General features: G+C 41.5%; 1 protein-coding gene across 7 annotated transcripts in view; it reads right to left on the bottom strand.

Annotated features, from left to right (window-relative positions):
* ARID1B (AT-rich interaction domain 1B) overlaps positions 1 to 22,945 on the bottom strand; it is a 389,909-nt gene that overhangs the window by 15,727 nt on the left and 351,237 nt on the right. For 5 of the 7 annotated variants that reach the window (XM_057739653.1, XM_057739657.1, XM_057739655.1 and 2 more), the window contains 6 exons: positions 17,680 to 17,789; positions 16,812 to 16,970; positions 10,998 to 11,207; positions 7,685 to 7,889; positions 2,384 to 2,522; positions 1,955 to 2,127 (listed from right to left, as the gene is read on the bottom strand). In XM_057739653.1, the coding sequence (XP_057595636.1) occupies positions 1,955 to 2,127; positions 2,384 to 2,522; positions 7,685 to 7,889; positions 10,998 to 11,207; positions 16,812 to 16,970; positions 17,680 to 17,789 (996 nt within the window). The remainder of the gene's footprint in view (positions 1 to 1,954; positions 2,128 to 2,383; positions 2,523 to 7,684; positions 7,890 to 10,997; positions 11,208 to 16,811; positions 16,971 to 17,679; positions 17,790 to 22,945) is intronic. The other 2 variants (XM_057739654.1, XM_057739658.1) reach the window with 2 other exon arrangements.

Raw genomic sequence — 22,945 nt, 5'->3', positions numbered from 1 at the left:
CACCACTAAAAAAAAACAGCTAATGCCAACATTCACAAAGCTTTTGAATTTCTGAGTTTGTGGATTTATTGCGTTTTTTGCAAAATCTTTACTTGGAATAAGCAGCTTGTAAACTTTTTGAAAGGAAAAATAGATTATCTTGCTTTGTGTAACAGATATCTGAAATACATATGAAATATAATCTAATTTGTTAATTAAATGGTAATATGTCCAACATTTTAAACATTTGAGATTATTCATTTTTATTTCTCATTGCTCTGTAATACTTGTGAAAACCAAGGCTTTGGGCTTTATGCTTCTCTCTACTCAAGACAATTAAGTAGAGAGAAGCATAAAGAAATTAATATATCCCAAACATCTAAACACAGTAAAAGTACTATTATTTAAGGGATCCCAGAATAAGTACTTCCATAAAAATATTATTCACTATTTTTCTGTATGATTTTCAAAAAAATTCATATCATGTCTCAACTTCACAGGACTCAACTGTATCTGTAAGTGCCAACAGCACTTGGAGCTTGTATGCCACCGGAGAAGCTAAATGGGCAGCGGCTTAGATGGCCACAGTCTCGGGGCTAAGTGCATGCTGGGGATTGATACACGTAAGGGAAAAAACCACCCTGGGGGTTTGCTGATGTCAGTGAGAACTCGGTGATCTTGTCCATCCTACAGTTGTCAATACCATTTCTCTGCTCAGTTCTCCAAGCTTACACCTAATTCCAGTGCTCTGCCTGTCTCCAGACATACACTCCACCACTTACCGCCGTGACTTACCCACACGTCAACTCTGGATTGCCTTCTCTAGCTTGTTCATTTCCCAGGTGTCCACACCACAGGTGATAACAGCCAACCTTATTTCCCCCTCTCTTCCAACTGCTCACACTCAGGTGGTAACACTGTCACCCTTTCAGTCACCATCACCTGGTTCTTCTCCCTAACCCCCAAGTTCAGTCCCTCAGCACGTCCTGTTGTATCTCCCCCGCCAATGTATACTGAGTGGTTCTACTTCTCGCTCCCTATTGGGGTCCGACGCCAGCTCCTCAACCTTTCCTGGACTATGACAGTGGTCTCCCCAACGCTACCCTCACCTCTCTCCAATACATTCTCCGTAAACGTCCAGCTATTTACTTATTTATTTTTAACAAAAAACCCAGTCGCCTCACTTCCTGCATAACACCCTTTAGCGTAAAACCCCACACTCATCCACGTGCCTAGGAAGGTGGACAGGCTGGCCCAGTCGGCCTCAACGTGCTTCGCCTGCCTCCTGCTCTTTACGCCCCAGGAGCCTTCCGCCTCCTCAAACACCCCAGCCTCGCTCCTGCCTCGGCCTCCCCAGCTCCCGGCTCCCCCCTGCCTCAGTCCCGCTCCCAGGTCTCAGCAGATGACTGACAGCCCCTCAGAGCCCTCTCCTCCCCACCACCCTCCCTGAGATGCCGCCCCTCCCAGGACACCCGCCCAACATCACTGCTCTTTGTGTCCTTTCTTCCTTCTTGTGTCCTTTCTTCCTTCAACCACCATCTTTAATCACATATATGCGGTTTAACTTACTTTCTGTGTGTTGTTTGTAGGCCCCCAACTCTACAAGGGACTGTCTGGCTTACCAACTTTCTGCCTTGCACCCAGCCCCGTGCCCAGCCCACGCCATATGACAACATGACACCGACTCCAGGCTGCACTGAGAGCGTGGTTGCTTATATTACGTACCAGTCACTCTCCTAAGGGCTGTATTTATGTGCATTCACTCAATCTCCATGGCCCATTATTATTTCAATTTTCAGATGAAGAAACCAAGGCACAGAGATGCTATGTACTTTCCCCGAGGCCAGAAATTTAGTAGGCTGGGGAGATGGGACTCAAATACTTTCGCTCGAATGGATCAGTGAGTCAGTCATGGGACGGCCGACAGAAGAGCGCCCTCTGGACCAACCCTGCGCAGAGGCCCCTCGGCATTTACCTTTTCTCATTCCTCCAAAGGGGTCCTTGTTGGGCTCGTAGGGCATCCTGCCCATCACGTCTGGCATGCTCATGCCCTGCTGGTACGGGGCGCTCGGAGTCATGGAGTTGCGTTTTGGGAACGATGAATCACTTGCGTCTGAGAATGGGTCGTGCACACTGACAGTACTGCTTCTGATGAGATGAGAGACGTGAAAGCTTAACGACAGAGCACTAGTCACCTGTAAACACTTACTGAGAAAATAAGCCAACCTTGAAATCTCTACATGCAAAAACCATCCGAAGTAAATTATATGGATAAAATGAGTGGTAGTCAACATTTAAAAACTCGCTAGAGAATACCATTTCTTCTCTCTGTAAAGTTTGCTCCAGAAAATTAAAAGATAGACAAATCTGATTTTGCATGGCTCACACAGATCTTTTAACATACCTTCCACCTTGCATTGGGGTCATCTGTCCATGAGGAGTGGAGGCTGGAGTAGGTGGCTTCAGGTCACTTGGAACCTCTGCCATTGAATTACTGCCAGTTGACTGGGGGGTCTGTGGACCTTGCAAGGATCCTGAGTTAGCTGATAGTAGTAGTACCAAGAGAAAATGGGGGAAAAACTAGAGGTTATCGAGTAAGCTCATCCTTGATAGCTAGTTTAAAAAAAAAAAAAAGGAAAGAAAATAAGACACCATCTTATGTAGAAACAGTAACAATATCCATTGCTGGTAATGATGTAGTAAAATTAATTGCTCTTACATTGTTTATAGTGAAAATCAGTAAAAGCTTCTTTTTTTGTAAACTATTTGGCAACACACTTCAGATGTGAGCCATAGAATATATTTATACCTTTTGACTGGGTAATTGCTTTCCTGGGTATTCATCCCAAGAAAATAATCTAATATAAAGAAGGCTTTAGGCAGAAAAATGTTTATTTCAGTGGTGTTTATAATGGAGATAATCTGAATGTCTGAGAATAAGGAAAAATGGGGTAAAAACTGTGCTGTTTTAGAAAAAAATTAGAAAAATTATCTGGGTCTTAGGCAATGAGAAGTGTTTACATTGTAAGGCAATGATACAAGTTAATAATGAGCTTTATATCATTTCATTGCCTTCTCAATGTCTGGATACGTCTATGCTGTCATTAACAGTCATTTCTGGAGCTATGAAATCATATTTGTTCTTTAGCTAACACAAGTCATTGGTTTGGAGCTCTTGAATGTCATTATCAGAGTTACAAGACTTGGCTTTAACTATAATTACATTATAATAACAGAGCTCAGAACTGAGCAGATCTTTTTAAAACTTAAGTGGGATTTTTGAAAAAAAATTAACCCCACCTTAAAGAAAAAAGATAATATTTTAAGGGCTCTTGCTTTATCACTGACTACAGTCCTTAGCATGTTCGGTGTTCAATAGATACTGCTTTCATTTATTAATTAAACAAATACTGATTGAATAAAGTGCTTACTATATTGTAGACTGTTTTCTACAGTTGGAATCACCAAACGGATAGAAAAAGACAAAAATTCCTGCTTGCATACAGTTTACAATAAATACTTTCAGAACTGTAACCGTCACACACTGAATTGCTGGCTGCTTATAAATAATCATATTGCATATATTATTATCTATAGTTCCTTTCCCATGAAATTCCAAAGGCTCACTACAATCACCACTACCCACATTTTACTTTAGAGGAAACTGAGTTACACAGATCACTGAAGATTACAGAATGTGCTCCAAAGGAGTAAGAAATAGAAATGAGTCTATCACTTCTACTCAGAAAGCCTCAGCTGAACCCAGGCATCGCTAGTGAGATCAGGTCTGCCCGGTTCCTGGCCTGGCTGGGAACGAATACCGGTGACTGGCCAGTGGAGCGTGTGTCCCATAATGTCTCCCCTGCGTGCCTAAGCCTGGAGTGACTCAGGGACGTTCTCAGAGCCGCCAGGAAGACTAACTTCAGATGTAGATATCTTCTTAGATGTAGATCCTTAAAGTAAAAACTTACCGACTCATGCTTATAAACAAAATTTTGGTAAAACCCTGGAAATGCATATTTAAAAAGTAGATATAATAAAAGAAAAAAAGTAGAGTCTTTCCCAAATATAGAAGGATAACCTTACAGATATGACTGCCCCATAGAGCCGGCAGGAGAAATAACTGGTTTCTTAAATCAAGAACCAGACTACACAGCAGCCTGAACAGCTTCCTTGGAACATGGCTCACAAGGCTGTGATTTCAGAATGACCCTTATTTACAAGTATTCACATTTACAGCTACTAAAAAAAAAGGAAAAATTCTCCCCTCTTGCCAGTGTGTTTTCCTTTCCTTTCAGGAAAAAAAAAAAAAATGAATGCAACCTCTCCGCACTCCATTAATAGAGGAGGCTGGCTCTCTAGGATATCCCTGCCTTTTGCCAGAAGCTACAAATGTATACTCGAAAGTAAACAATGGAAAGGTTATTGAAGGTTAAGTACATTCGCACACTTCAGACTGTACAGCCAGACTCCTAGCTGGGAAGATAATTTACACAGCATGAACCCAGTGCCCTAGTTCTGGCTGGGGTTGCGGGAAGTAGGGTGGGGAGAGGAGGAATAGCTTATGTGTCCCAGGTCTACAGCGACCAGAGGTCACCCAGAGGGCACCTTTGTTTATAACCCGAGCCCCTTTCTCATTTATCTTCCACTGAGGATTCCCTAGTTGGATCTATGACAGGTTCTGTGACATCACCTGTCAGCTAATAATAGAAATGCAGTCAGCCACCTGCCAGCAGAGATGGATGGGTTTTTGGTTACAGACTTCCTAATTGAAAGTGGAGCTTTCTGCCACCACCCCCCACTCCTCCCAGCCAGGTCCTCTCCCCTCCCCTCCCCAGCTCTAGCTTACAGGCCACCTAGGGAGGCGATTTGTGTGGCTGTTCCTCAGAACTCCACACACTTTTACCGTCTACTATTGCAAGAGCCCCACCCGCACCTCAGAGGTGCAAGCGTACCCCCGGTCCTTGCTCGGGTTTCATTCAGGAGCCTTCCTTGGGCTGACTTGCTCTAGTCCCTGGAACACACACCCTGGATCTCTGGTGTGAGAACCCACACAGCCACTCAACAGCAAAGATGGTGGTGCAGCCCCCAGCCCTAAGGGGAGACACCTCTCAGGGGCCGACAGGATTCCATTTCAGGTCCGCATCAGCCGCATCAGGTCAAAACTGGAACACAGAGGGGTAGCTGAGAATGCTAAGTCCTTAGAGCTTAGGATTTAAGTTGGTGCAGAATGACCATTTGAAAAAACAATCTAGAATGTTTCTTAGGAATCTTTTAGTTGTTTGCCTGGATGTTCTGGCAAGGAATAAACTACAGTTATGTTCTTAGGGGGAAAACTGACTTCAAAGAACACAAACTTTGGCTGAAATTTAGTTAAAAAAATTTTTGCAGTATATGAGGCCCTGACATGGCAAATGTTTGGGAATAATTTGTTTCCCTTCTCTGGCAATAAAAATGTTTTAGATACATTTTCCTTAATGATAGGTCTGGAATCAAAGAGGCCACTGATTCACAGATGCTGGAAGAAACGCTTGGCTTTTGGTTGAGAGGCTTATGTGACTCACTGCCCTGCTGCCCAGTCCGTGTGTCTGTCTCTCTTGCTGAGCAGTGTGCAGAACACATGAGCCAAGTACACTGGCCCCATGCACCCTGCACGATGCCTTCCAGGCCGTGCACTGGCTGAATGGCTACATTCAGGAAGCTTTCCTCCCCTGCTTCCCTTTTCACAGGATGTGGGCTCCATTTGGACCACTGAGAAGAATGTATTATCAGAAGTGCATCTGCAATCCAAGCTCTTTTGTGCAGTTAAAGCGATAATGTTGCCATGAAAATGGTAGTTTAAAAAAAGGGGGGGGAAAGGAGAGAGCTGACTGTTAAGAGAACAGGCCCTGCACTTTCTGAAGTATCTATACCTCAGCAGGATTTCTTGTACTGAAGCTGATGCACACTGGGAGAGCTATTCTCCATACAGAAGTGCAGACCATTCAGTGACATGAGTTCTTTCCCGACAAATAAAATATACCTTTAGATCTTTGCAGACATTGCCACTTTGGTCCCTACACCCCACCAGGTTTTTATTTTGGAAAAATAGTTTCAGAGCTGTTCACAGGCAGCTTGTTTTACTCTGTGAACTGAATGTAATGTGAGAGTTTCAAAATTAGATTTCACAGTTTTTAAAGTACACTATAACTGGCAAAGGCTGTGAATCTTTAAGGGTGGGGTTACAGAGGAGGACTTCGCTGCTTGTATTTAGAACCAACAGATCTACATCTAGGTATGCTCACTACAAGTGCACCTTGGGTCTAAAAAGCATTTAATTGAGATCTCTTGATTAGTGGCCTTAGCCATTAGCATTATCACCCAGATATCACCTAGAGGAAATAATTAAAGGAGAAACAACTCCTTTCTCTGGCTTATAGATACGACCTTCTTTGTGTAAACAGTTTACCTATTACGATGCTACTTTAAACACAGATGTGGTAGGTACATCTGGCTCTCTAATGCTAGAGCCAGATGTTTGGGATCAAAGCTCAGTTCTTCCACTCACTAGCAACAATGGGCCAGTCTGCTTAGATTTTATGTGCCTCACTTTTCTTGGGGATTTTAGAACAGTGTCTGTATCACAGGGCTAATATGAAGATTAAATGATAAAGCACTTAGAAGAGTGCCTGGCACACTGTAAGTGCTCAAGAAATACTGGCAATTAGCTGTGATCATCTGACTGCAGAACAAGCCTACGTGGGGGGAAGTGGCCCCATCTTGGATGCAGGACAGTGTGAGAAGGTGTGGACCATCACAGGGCTTGGGCATGGCCAGAGAGAGACAACAGAAGCATCAAATTTAACTTGAGTGAGGTCACCACCCAGAACTAAGGATGACGAAGTTTCTTCCCATCTCTAATACTGTATTTATCAGAATATGATTCTGTAATTTCAAATCTGAAACACTCACAGGTAGAACAAAAGCTAGAAGGAGAGCTGAAAGAATAGCAGGGTCTCCAGCAACTGACTGAAGAGATACGAAAGAAGGCAGGAATCATCAATATGATTTTGCTTATGAGATTTTAAGTGAATCGCCATTCTTCCTAAGCAGTATTTTAAGATTAATGAGTTCTAGGTAAAGCTAACTGGACTACTCTTTCTCAGAAATAGAGTGATATAGACCTTTATCATGACAGTTTGCTGAATTCCCGACAAGCGAAACCTTGCTTGGCAGGGGACATTAAAAACTAAGTCCAAATTTCATTTTGCTAACGTACAAATCTGAGTGTCTCTGACAGAGGCAGGGCTGGTAGAAGCTGGCTGTTAAATCTGCAGGGTAGCATTTCCAGTATTAGCACAGGTTATTGGGGAGACTTGTTTTGACAGCTAGATAGAATATTTTAAAATAACTGTATAAGGAATAAAGGTATATAACAAAGAATTCCAAAGTCAGCTGTGACTAAAAAAGGTAAAGCAAAAGAAGAGCGCCTTCAAAGTGCTGAGCAGAAATGACAATATCCCCAATTTTATACTTTCTTCCCTTAAGCCTTGCCCGCGTGGTCCAACTAAATAGACAAGATAAAACAGAACAGCCTTCCCCTCTAAGATGCCAGTTTGCTCTCTGCTTGCTTTACTATGAGTGGCCTTCTCAGAGCCTGGGAGGGGCTCCACGGGGTGCAGGGCCTGGGCTTGGCCGCGGCTACAGCTGCAGCGCCCCCACTTACCAGGAGATGGCGGCTGGAGCTTGGGCTGCTTCTTGGTGTCTCCCGCGCTGAAGACTTCCGGTGGGGGCTCCTCCCCTCGCTCAATCTTGCACTCAAAGGCAAACAGGTACTGAATATACTGCTTTTTCAGGGAGCTCGCTGCACTGCTTGAAGTGCCAACATTTAGGTTGGTTGCCAGCTCACGCCACTTCTTGTTTTTATTAACCTGGGCAAAAAAAATGGCAGGATCGTTGGTTTGCAGCACAGTGGCTTGTTTAAAGCCAGGAGACAGAAAAAAGCACTTAATGTCTTGGTTTACTTTTTTTTTTCCATTCGCCTCTTTTAACTAATGTTCATTACTCCCACTCAGTAATGCATAGACAGCATTTACAGTTATAAAGCCATTAAGGAACCTGCTGATAGCTACATAAAAAGCATTGCTCGTGGAGATTCTTCTGCCTGGTGCATCTTCTACTGCCTCACACTCTTCCAGAGCTGGCGCTGCTCAGGGCCAGCGATTTCTCTCGCGCAAACGTGCGCTCTTGCTCACCCTCATCCCCATCCTACTTCTTATTTAAAAAAGAAAAAGCGTGTCTAAAAGCTAATTTAAAATGCAATAACAGAACTATTTTGCAATTTAAGTGTTTGAGTCTTAATATGAAAAACAATGTCTCCTTCCATCAGCCACAAGCTCCCAGAAAGAAGAGCCTATAATTCCGGGCCACGCCCAGCCTCTTGCATGAGGCTTTCTTGTGGTGCTGGGTGAATGAGGCCCTGACCGAACAACCCCGACTTAAAAGCCCGGCAGGAGCCATCAGCCCTGTCTGAGCGGTGGCGCCACAAGCTCGCTGACATGGCAGCACCTGTGGGCCTGGGAAGGGCACACAGGCCTGTCCAGTGTTCCCACTCACACGGAGGCTGCAGGGAACACAACTGCAAAAAGAGAAGAGAAAAAAGGAAGGAAATCCTCCAGTATTATAAAAGGACTTGAGGAATTGTTTTAACTTTTTGATGCCCACATGGCAACAGAGTTATACAAGGTTGACACACGAAGGGAACATGAAGGCCTGCAAACACCTGGGGAATATTCTGCCTTTAGACGTGTCCTGTGTTAAGTAGCACGGGTTAAGGGGACAGTGAATTTTAATGAAATGTTCAAATTTTGGATTCAAACTTTCTCACAAAGCTCTTTATGCCCATTTACTTAGTACTAAACGGTGCATGATACACCACAGTATACTCTTGGGAATGCTTAATGCCAGTTTTGGTGCTTAACGCCAGGCTGCAACAAGCAGGCCTGCGATTGCTTCTGAAACAGTAAGCAGAGCGCTGCCTAGGATACCCTGAAAAGCAAGGCTTTGAGCTGATCTATCTGTGGCTGCAGCACCTGTTCCAACCACATGTGATGGCCACCAGGTAGAGCTCAAGATGGGGTGTGAGCAACAGTGCCACCAAGGGGCTCACCACTGTGAATCACTGCTAGCTTCAAGCAACTTCAGTAGCTAAACCACAGAACCAACCTGGGAATACACACTGCTGACAAGTCAGAGTGAGGTGTCTAGACAATCCCTACGCTTCTGTGACGGGTGAAACCCAACTGTTTAGCATCCTGGGGATTCTAAAAAAATCTACATCAGGGGGTCTAGGCGTAGAAGAAAGGTCCAGGAAGTCTATGCCCACAGGGGAAATGTCACGGGTGTCTAGGTGCAGAGAGGAAAGGTCAGGGGGTTTGAGGGCAGGAGAGAGGTGTGTATCCTGACCTCTCCCGTCGCTGGCCACCACTCACACCTGCTCTGCATCCTGTGACTTAACATCTAATTACGTAGCCTGGAGTCAAGCTTTGACTGCTTCCGTTGCAGGCCTTAGGTCTCGGGTGGGAGGTGGCACCTCAGGGAGGGCTGAGAACAAAGGCCTCTCCTGCACCCGGGAGAGCTGCGCAGCACCGAGACCAGGCGGGGCCCTCAGTGATGCCCGTGGATTAGATGCCCTGCTTTTGGATAGTGAGGCCTGCGTCACCAGAGGCCTGGAGCGGCTCCTTTCATTGATCTGGGTGGGAGCCCAGGGACTGACAGGTTTTAAATGTTCCCAGGTGGTGCTAATGAACGACCAGGTCTGGGAACTACGGACAGATGAAAGGACATGTGTTTTGCCATCACACAGACCAGGCCCCACCACCTACCCTGAGAGTCCCTGGGCCACATTATTGTACAGTCGGCCCTCCAGGTCCCTGGGTTCCACACCTGTGAATTCAACCAACTGTGGATTAAAAGTATCAAAAAAAAAAAAAAAAAGAAAAGAAATTTCAGAAATTTTCAAAAACCAAAACTTGACTTTGTACTGGCAACTATTTACAGAGCATTACATTGTATTGGATATTATAAGTAATCTGGAGATGATTTAACGTATATGGGAGTTTGTGTGTATGCTATATTAATAAGGGACTCAAGCTCTGAGGATTTGGGTACTTGTGGGGGTCTTGGAACCAATCCCCCATGGATCCCAAGAGATGACTGTACTTCACTTTACGACATCTCTTCTCCAGGGCTGATGAGCCTGCATTTCACGGATACTGAGACAGAAGTGACAAGAACAAACACGGTGCCCAGAATGCAGCGGGCACTCCCCCTCAGGACCCTTTCCCTGCTTCTACTTTGAGATACGGACACACCAACCAGACTCAAGCTAAAAACAGGGCTGAGACTAGCGTGAGGAAGGTGCAGCCTCTAGCGTATAAAACCGAAGGGGGCCAGTGCAGGCGAGGCATCTGCACACCGCCAAAGCGAGCGCCTCCTGAATCCTACACCCCGGGCACCACTCCTGCCCACGCGGGTCCCAGCCCTGCGGAAAAGGGACAGCACCGCCTCTCTTGTTGCCCAGGTATAGAGGACATGGTCTTAGAAGTATGACTTATCTTTCTTGCTAAATTGCTCTGGATAGAGGGAAACAGTGAATTTGATTTATATCTGATCCAGACAACTTAGTCATTTGCAAAACATTTCTACTTACTATGAAATTCTAACAGATGCCACAGAATTCTAGAGCTGTCAGGGACCCTAAAGCAAAATCTAGCCCAGATGTCTCATTTTACAGTCAAGGATTGAGGTCCACATAAACGACCTACTGAGGTCACTCTGTGAGCAGGTGGCAGATCCAGATCCCTGGCCCCAGTGGTCTCCCCCCTGCAGCACATGAACATGGATCCCAGTAAAGCTGACCTTTCTGGAGGCTCAGCTTTTTCTTTGTGAGAAAAAAATTCAAGTTTGTATGTTCAAAGAAAGCGGCCGTAAGAGCTCATCTATAACATCTCCTTATTCACGCGTCCGTTCATTCTCACCTGTGCCAAACCTCCAATCTCTTTAACGCAGACATAGAGTCGGAACAGGTCCAAGGGCTTCTTGCCCACCGCAGGCAGACTTGAGACCGGGGAGCCTCTCTCCTCCATGAAGGTGAGGTATCGGTCCACCCACAGCTTTCTCTCTGGCTCATTCCCCAACTCATACACCTTCGTGATCTTCTCCCCAGTGGTGGTGGATGAGCTGGACTTCTAGAGCCCAGAAGGAGCATTTGGAGATGGGGCATGGGTGGGCAGAGGGAAAGGGAAGAAGGTAAGAAAAAAGTAATGAGCTACCAAATACAAGAAGAGAAGAAATTTAAAAACTACTGCTATCACACAACAATTAGGAATGAAGGCTACTAGTTCAGGCACAAAGCATACATTTTCTTAATTAAGAATTTACTTTGACTTTAAATAAAGGGGCCAAACTCCCCCTTCTATATATTTGAAAAACAAAAAAAGAACAAAAACCTTTTTTACTTTATAAATATAAGCTTTGAATCCCAGAAGGCAAGATTCCAATGATGCCCCATGTCATTTTTAAAAAAAAGGGTGCCAGCAATTTGAATGATCACAGTGTTTGAAATTTCACACACAATATTTTAGAGCCCCCCAAAGTACATGGACTCCTACATTTCCTTGTCAAAATATGAATGGCCAATGTGTGTCTTCATTAAAGCTAAATCATATGGAGAAAGAGCAAACATGTGGTGCTTGCTGAAAAATATAAGGTAGGTCACATGTCACAGGACCCAGTGGTGGGTAGGCTCTACATTCGAGAGCTTTATAAACTAATGGCCAGGTAAAGCTCTGGCATTCGCTGGTAACAACCTGCTTTCCTGACTTAAGGTTTCTTGAACTTCTCTGCCAAGGTAAGGGGCTATTTAGATAATTATTTCAATAGATTTCTTAAGCAACCATGCGTTAATCACAAACACATGTGCCATTTCATACTCCCAGCGTATCTATGGATATATATACACGTTTACTTTTATGTGCCCATTTGGTTTATACAGATGCTCTAATTCTTGGTCTTTTATTTTTCTAACTATATATCCGATACTAAAATGTCAAAAGTTGCTGTTTCTGCACACCTGAAACTCACCCTCTGGATTATGTGATCTGGGAAGGTTATACTTTGTGTCCTAAACAGCCCAACTGTACATTTTTTCTTTCTTTTATGTCTCTGTATGTGTAACAGTATTTGTGTACTTGTAATATCTGCAACTCCAGGATTACTGTGCAAAATCACTTGTAAATTCTCAATAAAGATTTCCTTGGAATAATAATATACTTCACTTAGTCATGTTTTTACTAGGTTATCATTTGCAATGTATAGCTATTATTCTAGATGGTGTTTTTCTTAACTCTTTTGGGGGGGTGAGTTAAATAACATGATTGTCACTGAGGTTTGATGCCACTTCGTTTAGCAAAATGACCCGCAGTAAAAGTAGGGTCTGAGAAAGGCTGCTTGAGAATGAAACTAAGCAAGCTGGTGGGTGGCAGAGGTCCCTCTACTTAACATGTGATCTCCCCAAGCTATTTTTGCCAAAATTTTAAGCCTTCAGCTTTAGAAGTATTGAGGCAGAAAATCTTTAAATAAAATATACAAAAATAGGTGATAGAGTTGATGTAAATAAAAATGTAGAGTGGTAAGATAAAAAATAATGTGATTTTTTAGAATTTTAAATTGATACTGAGGCTAAAGAGCAAGTCACTTAAAAGTTACTTTAGATGAGAAACTGTGTATGCATATCCCTACATACGTCTATAAACTCATGTATACACCAGAATACGGAACCCACTCCATGTCCAAGTAACTGTTTAAAATTTATTTACCATGTTCCTACACCCAAAGAATATCTGACTAGAAAGAGAAACTGTTCTAACATTTTACACCACATTCACATACTGGGAATAGTTCAAAAGCTTTGTCATCATTAATGAGGTAGTTATTAACAGGAGGTTTCTAAATCTTAGTAGTGAAATCTTTTGGCTTTATTGGGAGGTGCACTGAAAAAAAACCTTTTTAAAAGGATTAGAATTTGAAATAAGAACCAGAGGAAAAAGGCATGATCACTTAAAATCGATTAAAACCACCACCACCACCACCACCATGAACCTCCCCCTTGCATTTCATCCGTGAAAACTTGAGAGGAAAAGTTTGAGGTTCAATTTAAAAATGAGAGATATAAAATCAATCCTTTCAATTTACTATTACTCTAAGTGCTCTACCAACATCCTGAATATAAGCTCCAACTGCTATTTCTGGGTCCGTTCTCTCTAAACCCCAACTGTGGAAGGGTTCCATGAGAACAGTTAATCAGGACCCAAGCAAGGAGACTGTGAAGTGCTTGTTCCTATTTAAAAGGAGTGGATTCTCATAACCTGAAATGGGCCTAAAGCAATGAAGTACTTAGTGTGACTATCCGTATTTTAACTTTCCTTACCTTTCTTTGTTAAATGAACTTAAGTTTAACGTCTACATATCTCAGTTTGTTCTCATAAAATTAGAAAACCTTAATAAAGGCAACAGTTTTTAATGGACCTGTTTTATTTTTCATACCTTTAGATCTTCGAAAATGCATTTTATGGTGCCATGATGTAGGAAAACGCACCTGTCTGAAAAGAACGTGGTCGAGCTTCAGTTTATGTGTTAGGTGCTATTAGAGGAGGCCTCCCCCGACGCTGCTGCCTGGTCTGAAGCATCACCACAAGCTTTATTTGTCCTTGGTGGCACCTGGCCTCACAGTGCATAGTGAGTGGCATATGTTTTGTGCGGGATTAGCTGTCTGCCCTCCAATCTCCTGACCAGACTTTAAGTTCCACGAGGCAGGATCTGTGTTGATTTTGAACCACCAACAGTGACAGCACACTGAGTGTACTCAGTACACTTTTGTTCTGAGTGAATACTCAAATGAACGAGGAAGGTCTGAAAAGTCTGGCACCATCCAGGTAAGAATTAACAGCTGATTAAAATATTCTACAAACAGGCTTTCAGTGAGCGAGGTGCTAAGTGAATGTGGACACAATCTAACAAGACTGAAAGCTGAGAAGGTAACTGGTGGGCAAGTAACATCTCGATTCCCAGCCTCTCGGGCTGCACACTAGCCCATTCCCAAAGTTAGTATTTAAGGGCCCAAACAGAGAAAAGGCATTAAGAGAAACAAAAGCCCTAGGAAATAAAGACTATACACTTCACCACTGATAAGGCTCAACACGTACTTTTTTTGTTCACAGATATTAGTTATGATGTGACCTTTGGATAAATGTCATTTACACTCTACCCACTAACAATGGGCAAAAAAACTAGCCCTGCAGAAAGATGGTTAACTTTTCCAGGCCACCAGGACCACCTCATATTGCTTTGGTGGTGTAAAAATTGTATCCTACTGTGTGAAATTGTCGTGGAGGGAAGAAAAAGAAATGGAGATTGCTGAAAAATTACAGCAAGACATTATTATGGTGCCACAAATGTTTTCCTTGCATATAACTTAATTAAGTCTATAAGTACACTTTTCCTCAAGTCTTTGCGGCAGATTTACATTTCAGCAGTCTTTACCATATGCCTGGTAATATGTGTATGTGCATGTGTATGTGCAAATGTTTATTTTTATTTTAGAATGTTTTGTAACAAAACAGTGTTGGTCCACCGCACACTGTCAAAGCATAGAACATCTCTGTTATTCAGTCCATTTCAGGCCTGCTATTAGACAGGCTTTAGTAGGAACACCATGCAGAGCAATTTTAAGTACAAACTAAAGTTGCATCTCAGAAGGAGAAGTTAAATTCTCTTCAATATGTATCCGCAGTGATTTGATAGCAGAGATAACCTGAGGCCCTTCATAACAATCTCCTTTGGTTCCCTTCTTGAATGAGCATCTCATTGGAGGGTGGGGCTGTTTTCTCAATACAGAGCAATCTCTAACACCTCCTACTACCCAAGATCACATCTTCTCTTGTTCTCTTGTTCTACAACTGGGGCCAGAAGTTTGCTTGTAAATTCTTCAACAAAAAATGGTTATGGTAAAGGGAGAGATAATGTATGTAGAAATAGTAATGAAATCAACAATTCAGTTTTCTTTCTTTTTTTCATATTTAAGTAGGAAGGAGGGTTTTGATAATAGTTTACTACGGGACTTATTGGATAGAGACAATGTGACTAGTAACTTAAATATAATAAATACCTCAATCATTCTCTATAATTCAGAAATCAGCAAGATGGAATTTTAAACATAAAATATGGTCTCTATTAGTAGTTTTTAATAAATTATTATTCAATTATTATCTTAAGGTTTTAAAGATATTTTCAACCTGAAATTTTCCTCTCTGAACCAATAAACAAATGTTTTTGAAAAGTTTTAGCTGGGGTTCTACCTGTTAACTTGAGAGTATCACCGATTCAAAAACGCTTTTTCTATGATTAAAATAAAACAAAAAACCAGAGTAAATTATGGGACGCCCCCCCCCCCCCCCCCCCAATGTTGGCTGCCTTCTGAGACTCAAAGCAAATAACACAAAGATATCAGAATTAAGGAGCTGCACTCTCTCTTCCATTAGTTCTGCTTAACCCGCACTGGAAGCATTTTTCATTTCATCTCAGTTGTTGAAAAAGCGAAACATATGTCTACAGAGGAGGTAACAGCGAATATTGCCCTTTCTTCCTCTGAAAAGGAAAATGCTGGTTATACTACAGCTCCACATGAATTTTACAAACATTTACTGCAACTACCAAGTCTTCAAACCTTCAGCTCTATCTGTTTAAACCAGCGAATGGATAATTAATAGCAGCCTCCTTTTGGGGTTTTGACTAGATTGCCAGATTCTGCAGTTAGAGTCTTCTTCCCTCCAACTTGCTTTTCCTGAGCTGTGCTCTTCAATACACCGTCTTACAAAAATTAGCGTATTAATTAAGCCTTCTTGGCAAGTAATTGCAATGTTAAGTTTTTTTTTTTAAAGATCTTTTGATTCCCTATATGAATGTAAAATAAAGGTTACTACAGTGCCATTCTTCTTTTTTAACGACACAGAATTAATTTCTTTAGTAGGAAACTAAAGGCCTAGCGCTGAAGAATATTAAGGCTAAAAAATTCCCTTACATGCACACTTCCATTTTTATTTTTTTATATATCATATGAAATCAACATTTAATTTCAAGATTATCAGTAGGCTTGTGCAGGATATAATTTTTCTATCTCCACTGATTCTAATGTAGGCACACATTAATGTAAGAGTAGCATTCCAAATATTCACATGCACTAACATTTCTACAACTTTTCTGTTAATTTCTGATAAGTAGATTCAAACAAAGCAAGGCTGATAATATGTTAAACTGTGCCTAGAGTGTAATATTTATATTTTTAAGATAGGCAGTTTTGAAATAAGAGGTTTCAGACACAATAGCCCACGAAAGATTTAGGCCAAAGGCCAAACTAATCATTTACTCCATGGCTGCTATTAGTTCCCATGTAAATGGACAGTTAACTCATTTTAAAGATCTTCTGTAAGTGCACAATGGATTAGACATTTAAAAAAAGTTATCGTGTGAAGGAGATTGGACCCAGTAACACAATCGCATGCTTCATATAGAAACGCTACTTTATATCAGCGGTTTCATTACCAGTAATCAGCTTATGTATGACGCATACAAACTTTACTCATTTTGTTACTACTATCATTATAAAGAAAATGCTTTCATGGATAAATTATGAAGAAAAAGTCTTATAAAACAAGTAAATAAGCAAGCATTAAAATAGACTTAATTATCAAAAAACCCCAAAAAACCAAAAAAAACAAAAAACCAGAGCCACTTACAGGGCTTGATGGAGTCTTTGGCCAGCCTGGGCTGCTAATGCTATCACTTTCATCTCCATGAAATGAGGAGATGCTAGCAGAGCTGGGGGACATTGGGGAAGGGACTGGCAGGTTGCCGGGGGTTGGGGGCTGAGAAATACCCTGAGAGCTGTAGCTATCCTGTGGTAGAGGAATAAAAAAAAAAAAAATGACAAAGGTAGGGCAAACTTTATTTAAAATAACAAAAAGCACATCCAGTTTAACAGACTAATTTTTATATATAATAGATATATATAAAGACATGTACAAACAAACACACAAAAACACACACATATAAAGGTATTAAAAGAACATTCTTAATTAGTATAACTTGGTAAGTTTGCTGGATGCTGGATAAGACCACTAAGCCACCATGCTTACTTCAAGCTTACATGGAATGCTAAGCATGGGTTACCCCTTATGAAAGAAAGAAAGGAAAAAAAAAAAAAAGCTGTTCACCTTATTTATCAAATAAGGCAGGAAAGCAAAATATTAAGTATGTTGTTGTTGCTGAGGCGGCCAAAACAGGAAGCTATAAACTGAAGGCAGAGAAAATGGCTGCAAGTATCAAAACCAGGCAAGATCCCTTCCTTCTCCCCACCCCCAAAGCATTTCTCTGGGTGGGTCCTGTCCCTCCGCCCCTCTCCCACAACCATGAGTTAAATGCCATAAGAACTAGTAACTTTCAGATCCACACCATGAAGGGGGTGGGGAAAAAGACTGCGAACATGGCACACAAGATGGAGGCATGCAGAAGAGAAGAAACCAAATGAAAAAAAAGGTAGGAGAGAGCCACACAGCAGCTTCAGCGAGGCAGACCCCACACCACGTGCAGAGGAGAGAGGAGTACCTTTGACTTGCTCTCTGGCTGTGCAGTGCCTTCTTCTTTACTGTCTGCTTTGAGAGGCAGGGGCAGTTTGGATTCACCAGGAGACATCATATCTGCAAGACCCATAGATGCTAATCGAAAACAGGAGAGAGAGTTTAGGATTCATCAGGCTATGCTCCTGCTAACACAAGCTACTGAGTGATGGGACACCCGCATTTCCCTCCAAGGAAGGAAAGAAAAAAGGAAAAAGAAATTGTAACTCAGAGAACACTAACTTCTGAAATCTAAGTAGCACAACATTCTGACAATCTTTTTTTATCTTGGGGGGAAAAAAGCAATCATATACTCAAGACCCAAGCCACTGAAAGTCAACTTTTATCAATATTATTTTTTTCAAAATTATTACCGCTCTAATAGAGTAGGTACAAGCAGAAATACGCCCAACATCTAAATTGCTCATTAGGAAAACACACACTGGACGTGTTTTCACTGGTTGACTAGAGGATTTATTGCTTTCTCAACTTCCTAAATTCACATAATCCATAGTTTGTAGAATCATTTACCACTTTACATTGTTTCATTTGAAAATCGCATCTATTATGTATGGCCTAGGCTACAATAATGGAAGACGGCTGTAATAGATGACTTCAAAAACAATAATCAAAAGTAATTTTTGAAGGAGAGAATTCCTAATTATTTTGCAGTGGGACTGGTTTCCTTTCATTCTGGTACAGTGCACACATGGATCAGTCTTCAGACACAGCTCAAACGCCCAGGCCAGACACCCACACCAGCTCAAGTCAGCCCTACGATCCCAGGCAAAATTCATTTTCTAGCTCCTGGCTCAGAAATTCAATCAAGTTCATTTAGGCTTTAGAACGAAAAGTTCACCAAAGAACAACTGATTTACACGTATTTATTGCAAAGACCAGTAGATATTTTCAAGTTAAACATATGGGTTTAGATTTCTTTTTAAAGGAAGAACAAGGCTACAGTAGGGAATCAGTGTAGATATCCAGGGAATAACAGCTGAATTTCTACAGAACCCCACTGTGCAAACCATCTGCACAGCACTGGGCTGTGAGTGCCACACCCAACAGCTGTGCCAGGAGGCAGAGTGAGGAGCGGTGGAAGGAGAAAAGGGAGGGGGAGAGAATTACGAGCCTTATAAATGAGTGAAAAACTGAAAACATTCCCATTTCAAAGTAAAATAAACCTTGAGGTTTCAGGAACAGGACCCATTTTACACTCTGCAAATCAAAGTGCTGGCTCAACCACAGCAGTGCACATGCAGCATCACATGCCAGGGGGAAAAAAAAACAATCCTTAAAAAAAGGCTCCACAGATTGCCCACTACAAAATGATTATTGCACATATTCATGTATTACTATGTTTTAGAAAATAATTAGTTTTAATTACAGCAGTGAGAGAGTGAGCGGGGCTCTGGCGAATTAGCTGGCAAGCTTTGTGGTGCTAATTTGCTAATATCGTTAGCATCACTGCAGGTTGAGACCAGAGGTCCTGCCAAAAAAGCCTACCCAGCCACGTGCCCATGAGTTTACATCAGCACACTCAACGATGCGCTCTGAAATGCCTGTATTTTCCATGGGCACATTGGCTTGTTTTTCAAAGCCCATTTGCAGCCCAGTCAGCCCTTGAAGTCATCACCACACACACAAATCATAATTGGGATGTTTTTCTTTCTTCTTTTTTTTTTTTTTTCAAATTACTTTCAATACTTAGACTTTAAGAACTGGAACAAAAAGCTTTTTTCAAGTGATGCAGCTGCAGAGAAAAATCTATTGGGATCAGCTAAAAATGCTGTTATTTTTGTGAATGTGTGAAACCTCAAAAAAGCAGCTGAGAGATAGTACACTAAGAAGAGAGGCTTGTGCAAAGTAGCGGATTGCTTTCATGCCGTTTTACCTCTCGGGGTCTAGCGAGATATGAATTAGTAAATCTGTACCTGAAGAAACCCCCTTTTTAGAAGAATAAAAGGGAAACAAAGCAGGATGAGTGTGGAAAGAGGGGTTTCTTTATGAAAGTCCACATGTCCTTGCTAGTTATTCCCAGAGTGGGTTCAAAGGAACGACAGCCACACAATTCCAGAGAAAGTGGTAAAGTCATGGACATGCGGCTTCTGTTAAGTCCTGCTCTTCCTAAGGTTGTAACAGATAGTTTGTCAGTATTCATAATAAATTATGCCTGAATATTATCTTTGAAGAATAGGAAATAATAATTTCTTTCTAAATCCCTCTTCGTGCATTAAACGTGTTAATGTACACAGAAGCGATTTTTTTAGCATACAGCACTAGGTCAATATTGTACTACAACAATTAATGACAATAGAGGAATATAAGCATGTATGTTGGTTTGAAATTCCCCAAACTTCTTCATTTCCTATTATATATTTTAAAGTGGGCACTCAGGGTATGCAAACATAAATATTTCCAAAACTACACTGCTTTACTATTTTGAGAGATAAGGACAGAATAGAGAATAACAGTTTTAATTAACACTCCTGCCGTACAACGTAAGTTTTATTTTACTAAGTGGATCATAAGGCCTTTCCTTACTGTGGCTTTTACTATTCCTTTAGTTAGAATGCTTATTTTTGACTTCTTACCAGAATTCTCAATGAATCACACAGAGCCACATGCCTCCCAGGGCACTGTTACTCTGAGGGCACTATCTTCTCCTCCTTTCCCAGAAGAGAAAGACCACCAGCATTAAGAGGATGTGTTAAATCGAGGCCCTGTTCTTCCTCCCACTGACATCAGTAATCCAGTATGTAAAGTTCAGACATAAAAAGGGGCAGTAAAGAATCTGTGACTGCAGAAAGTGCTGTGTGAGTACTGCAAATACATTTCAAGTACTAGCCTCTGGCTTTACCACTGGAACTTAAGAGCTAGAATGAGTTTTTAGAGTAAGTATGGGTCAAAGTCCTAAGGCAGCTATTCCACCCTGGATTTAACATATTCAAAAAGAACATAAGAACATATGGTGCAAGTAAAACTGAACTTAAGCATTCATTCCTACTCTCCCAGCTTCCTTTACTTAGCCTCCCTGTAAGGCTGCAAAATCACTCCCAGAAGATGGTAAAACAAGACCAGAAACATACAAACAGATCTTTTCTTTTCATGGTAAATAATATACCAAACTCTGGAAAATATTTTATTCCTTGTTTTTGAAAACACAAAAGGGTCTAACTTCACGTATACATTTGTAGATATTCACGACTATTTTTATATGTGGCAAATATAAAAGAATACTCTTAACACATACAAAGGGTATGAGAAGAGCTCAGGAGAAACACTTCTCTCTGGCTGGATCAGCAAGGCCTTGAAAGAATCCCCCGAAATGTCCCTATGCCGACCCACATCCAAGAGGGCAGTGCTTGGCCACAGTGGCATACGGCTGCTCATTTACTATCTTCAGCTTATTCGGATGGAAATGGCCTATACGTTGTATAGTGACTTCTGGTGAGGCAAACTTAGAATCACAGATGGCAGATATATTTTCTAGAATTTAGATATCTTCTTTAAAGTGATGGTTTACATGCAGATAATTATGACTAATGAATATTGTAAAATGAAACACAAATAAGTACAATGTAACTAACAACACAAATATTATATAAAGGTATCTTTAACAAGGTTATACATAATTTTTCCCATAGTAATACATAGTTCTAATCTTTTAGTCCAAATATGTATTTTAAAAAAGCTTCTTTAGAGGGAAACCATCCCCACTGCTCACCATCCCACTTTTCCCCGGATCCGAAGTGAAGAAAGAGTTGCCACATTCACAGTCACACTGACTCCATTTAAATAATTACTTGCTCACTGAAGCTTGTAACAGTTTGTCACTACACAGGAGGACTTTTTTTTTGGCCCTGCACACTGTCTACAGCACAACTGTCTGAACTCAGCAAAGAGGATGCTGGAATGCTGGCTGCAGAAGCTGCTAACTGAGGTTCAGAAAACCCCACTGCCAGCCCTGGCCATCACTTCTGTTACCTGCACTTTCTCCAAAAGTGTCCTTTGTTGGAGAAAACGCTTTGCTGTTATCATTGGTAATTTATCTCCATGGGCCCAAACCAAGTAGACTGAGGTGGTGATGGTCCAAGCTATCTCTGGCCCATCTCTAGAAAAGCCAAGTGTACACCTTCAGACCAAAACTCCTATCAGGAGCTACACTGGAACATTCTGGGTTCCTTTGTCATTCCTGTTTCCCTCAGGGAGTGTAATGCGGTTACAGCAGATTCACGTGTATCTATCAACAGAGACATCGTAAATGCTACATCATCAATATTCCTTGGATATGCTAGACAATTACTTTCTATCAGGTAGCATTTGACTTAATAAAGCTGGAATCAAATCATATAAATGGGTAGAGGAAAATTTGATAAATGTTTAAATTATTAAAAATTCAATATTTCAAAATGCACAATGCAATAAAAAAAATATACTACTACTGGCCCATACAAAAGACTGTGAGGATAAATGGCCTTTCATTGAACATTTCCTCTGTATGAAACAACAAATAGCTGAATTATCTAAATAATAATAATAAAAAGAAACCCTCTCTGTGAATCTACATTAAATGGGTTACTCCTCAGGAATACATAAATCTTCTCAGGCAGGGCATCTATTTGTTGTTGGTTATTTTTGTGGCTCTGGGGTCCAAAGGAAAAAAGGGAAAAATGAGCATTGCTAATAGTGGGTGAGAATTTATTGTGTAGTGTCAATGCTCTGAAGTAATTTTATTTCAGCAAGCCAGACAAAACACATACTGTCATAACCCAAATACGCCATTACCTGGGACGGTGCTGGGAATGGAAGGGGAAGCTTCTAGCTAACCGTTCAAGCTTTTCACCTTTCATCTCAAATGTAAAAACATCCACCTCGCTGGGATGAATGCCTGTTTACCATCAGGAAGGGCTATTTTATTTATCTATTTAAAAAGCTTCATTTTCACCAGTAGTTTCTATTTTTTTCCTCTTCCATAAACTTTTAAAGAAAAGTAATCAGAGAATGGCACTATTAAATTAGACCCCAGAAACCAACACCCCTAGAAGCTTGGATGGGATGCAAGCCTAGCCTCTAGCTGTCCGTCCTTCCTGACAAAGAAACAACAGCTCCTGGGGTGGCCTTTCAAAGCAGAGGTCAGAAAGATGGCGAAAGGCAGAGGAAATGAAAAAAGGTAAGAAGAGGGAGCCCAGCCTCTGCCTCCACAATGTTTTTCTAACACATCATAAAGCACTGCAGGGTACACAGCCGGCTAT

Source organism: Hippopotamus amphibius, chromosome 6 (assembly GCF_030028045.1).
Source record: "Hippopotamus amphibius kiboko isolate mHipAmp2 chromosome 6, mHipAmp2.hap2, whole genome shotgun sequence".
NCBI lineage: Eukaryota > Metazoa > Chordata > Mammalia > Artiodactyla > Hippopotamidae > Hippopotamus > Hippopotamus amphibius.
The sequence above is the reverse complement of the archived record's forward strand: the minus strand, read 5'-3'. Positions and strand labels throughout refer to the sequence as shown.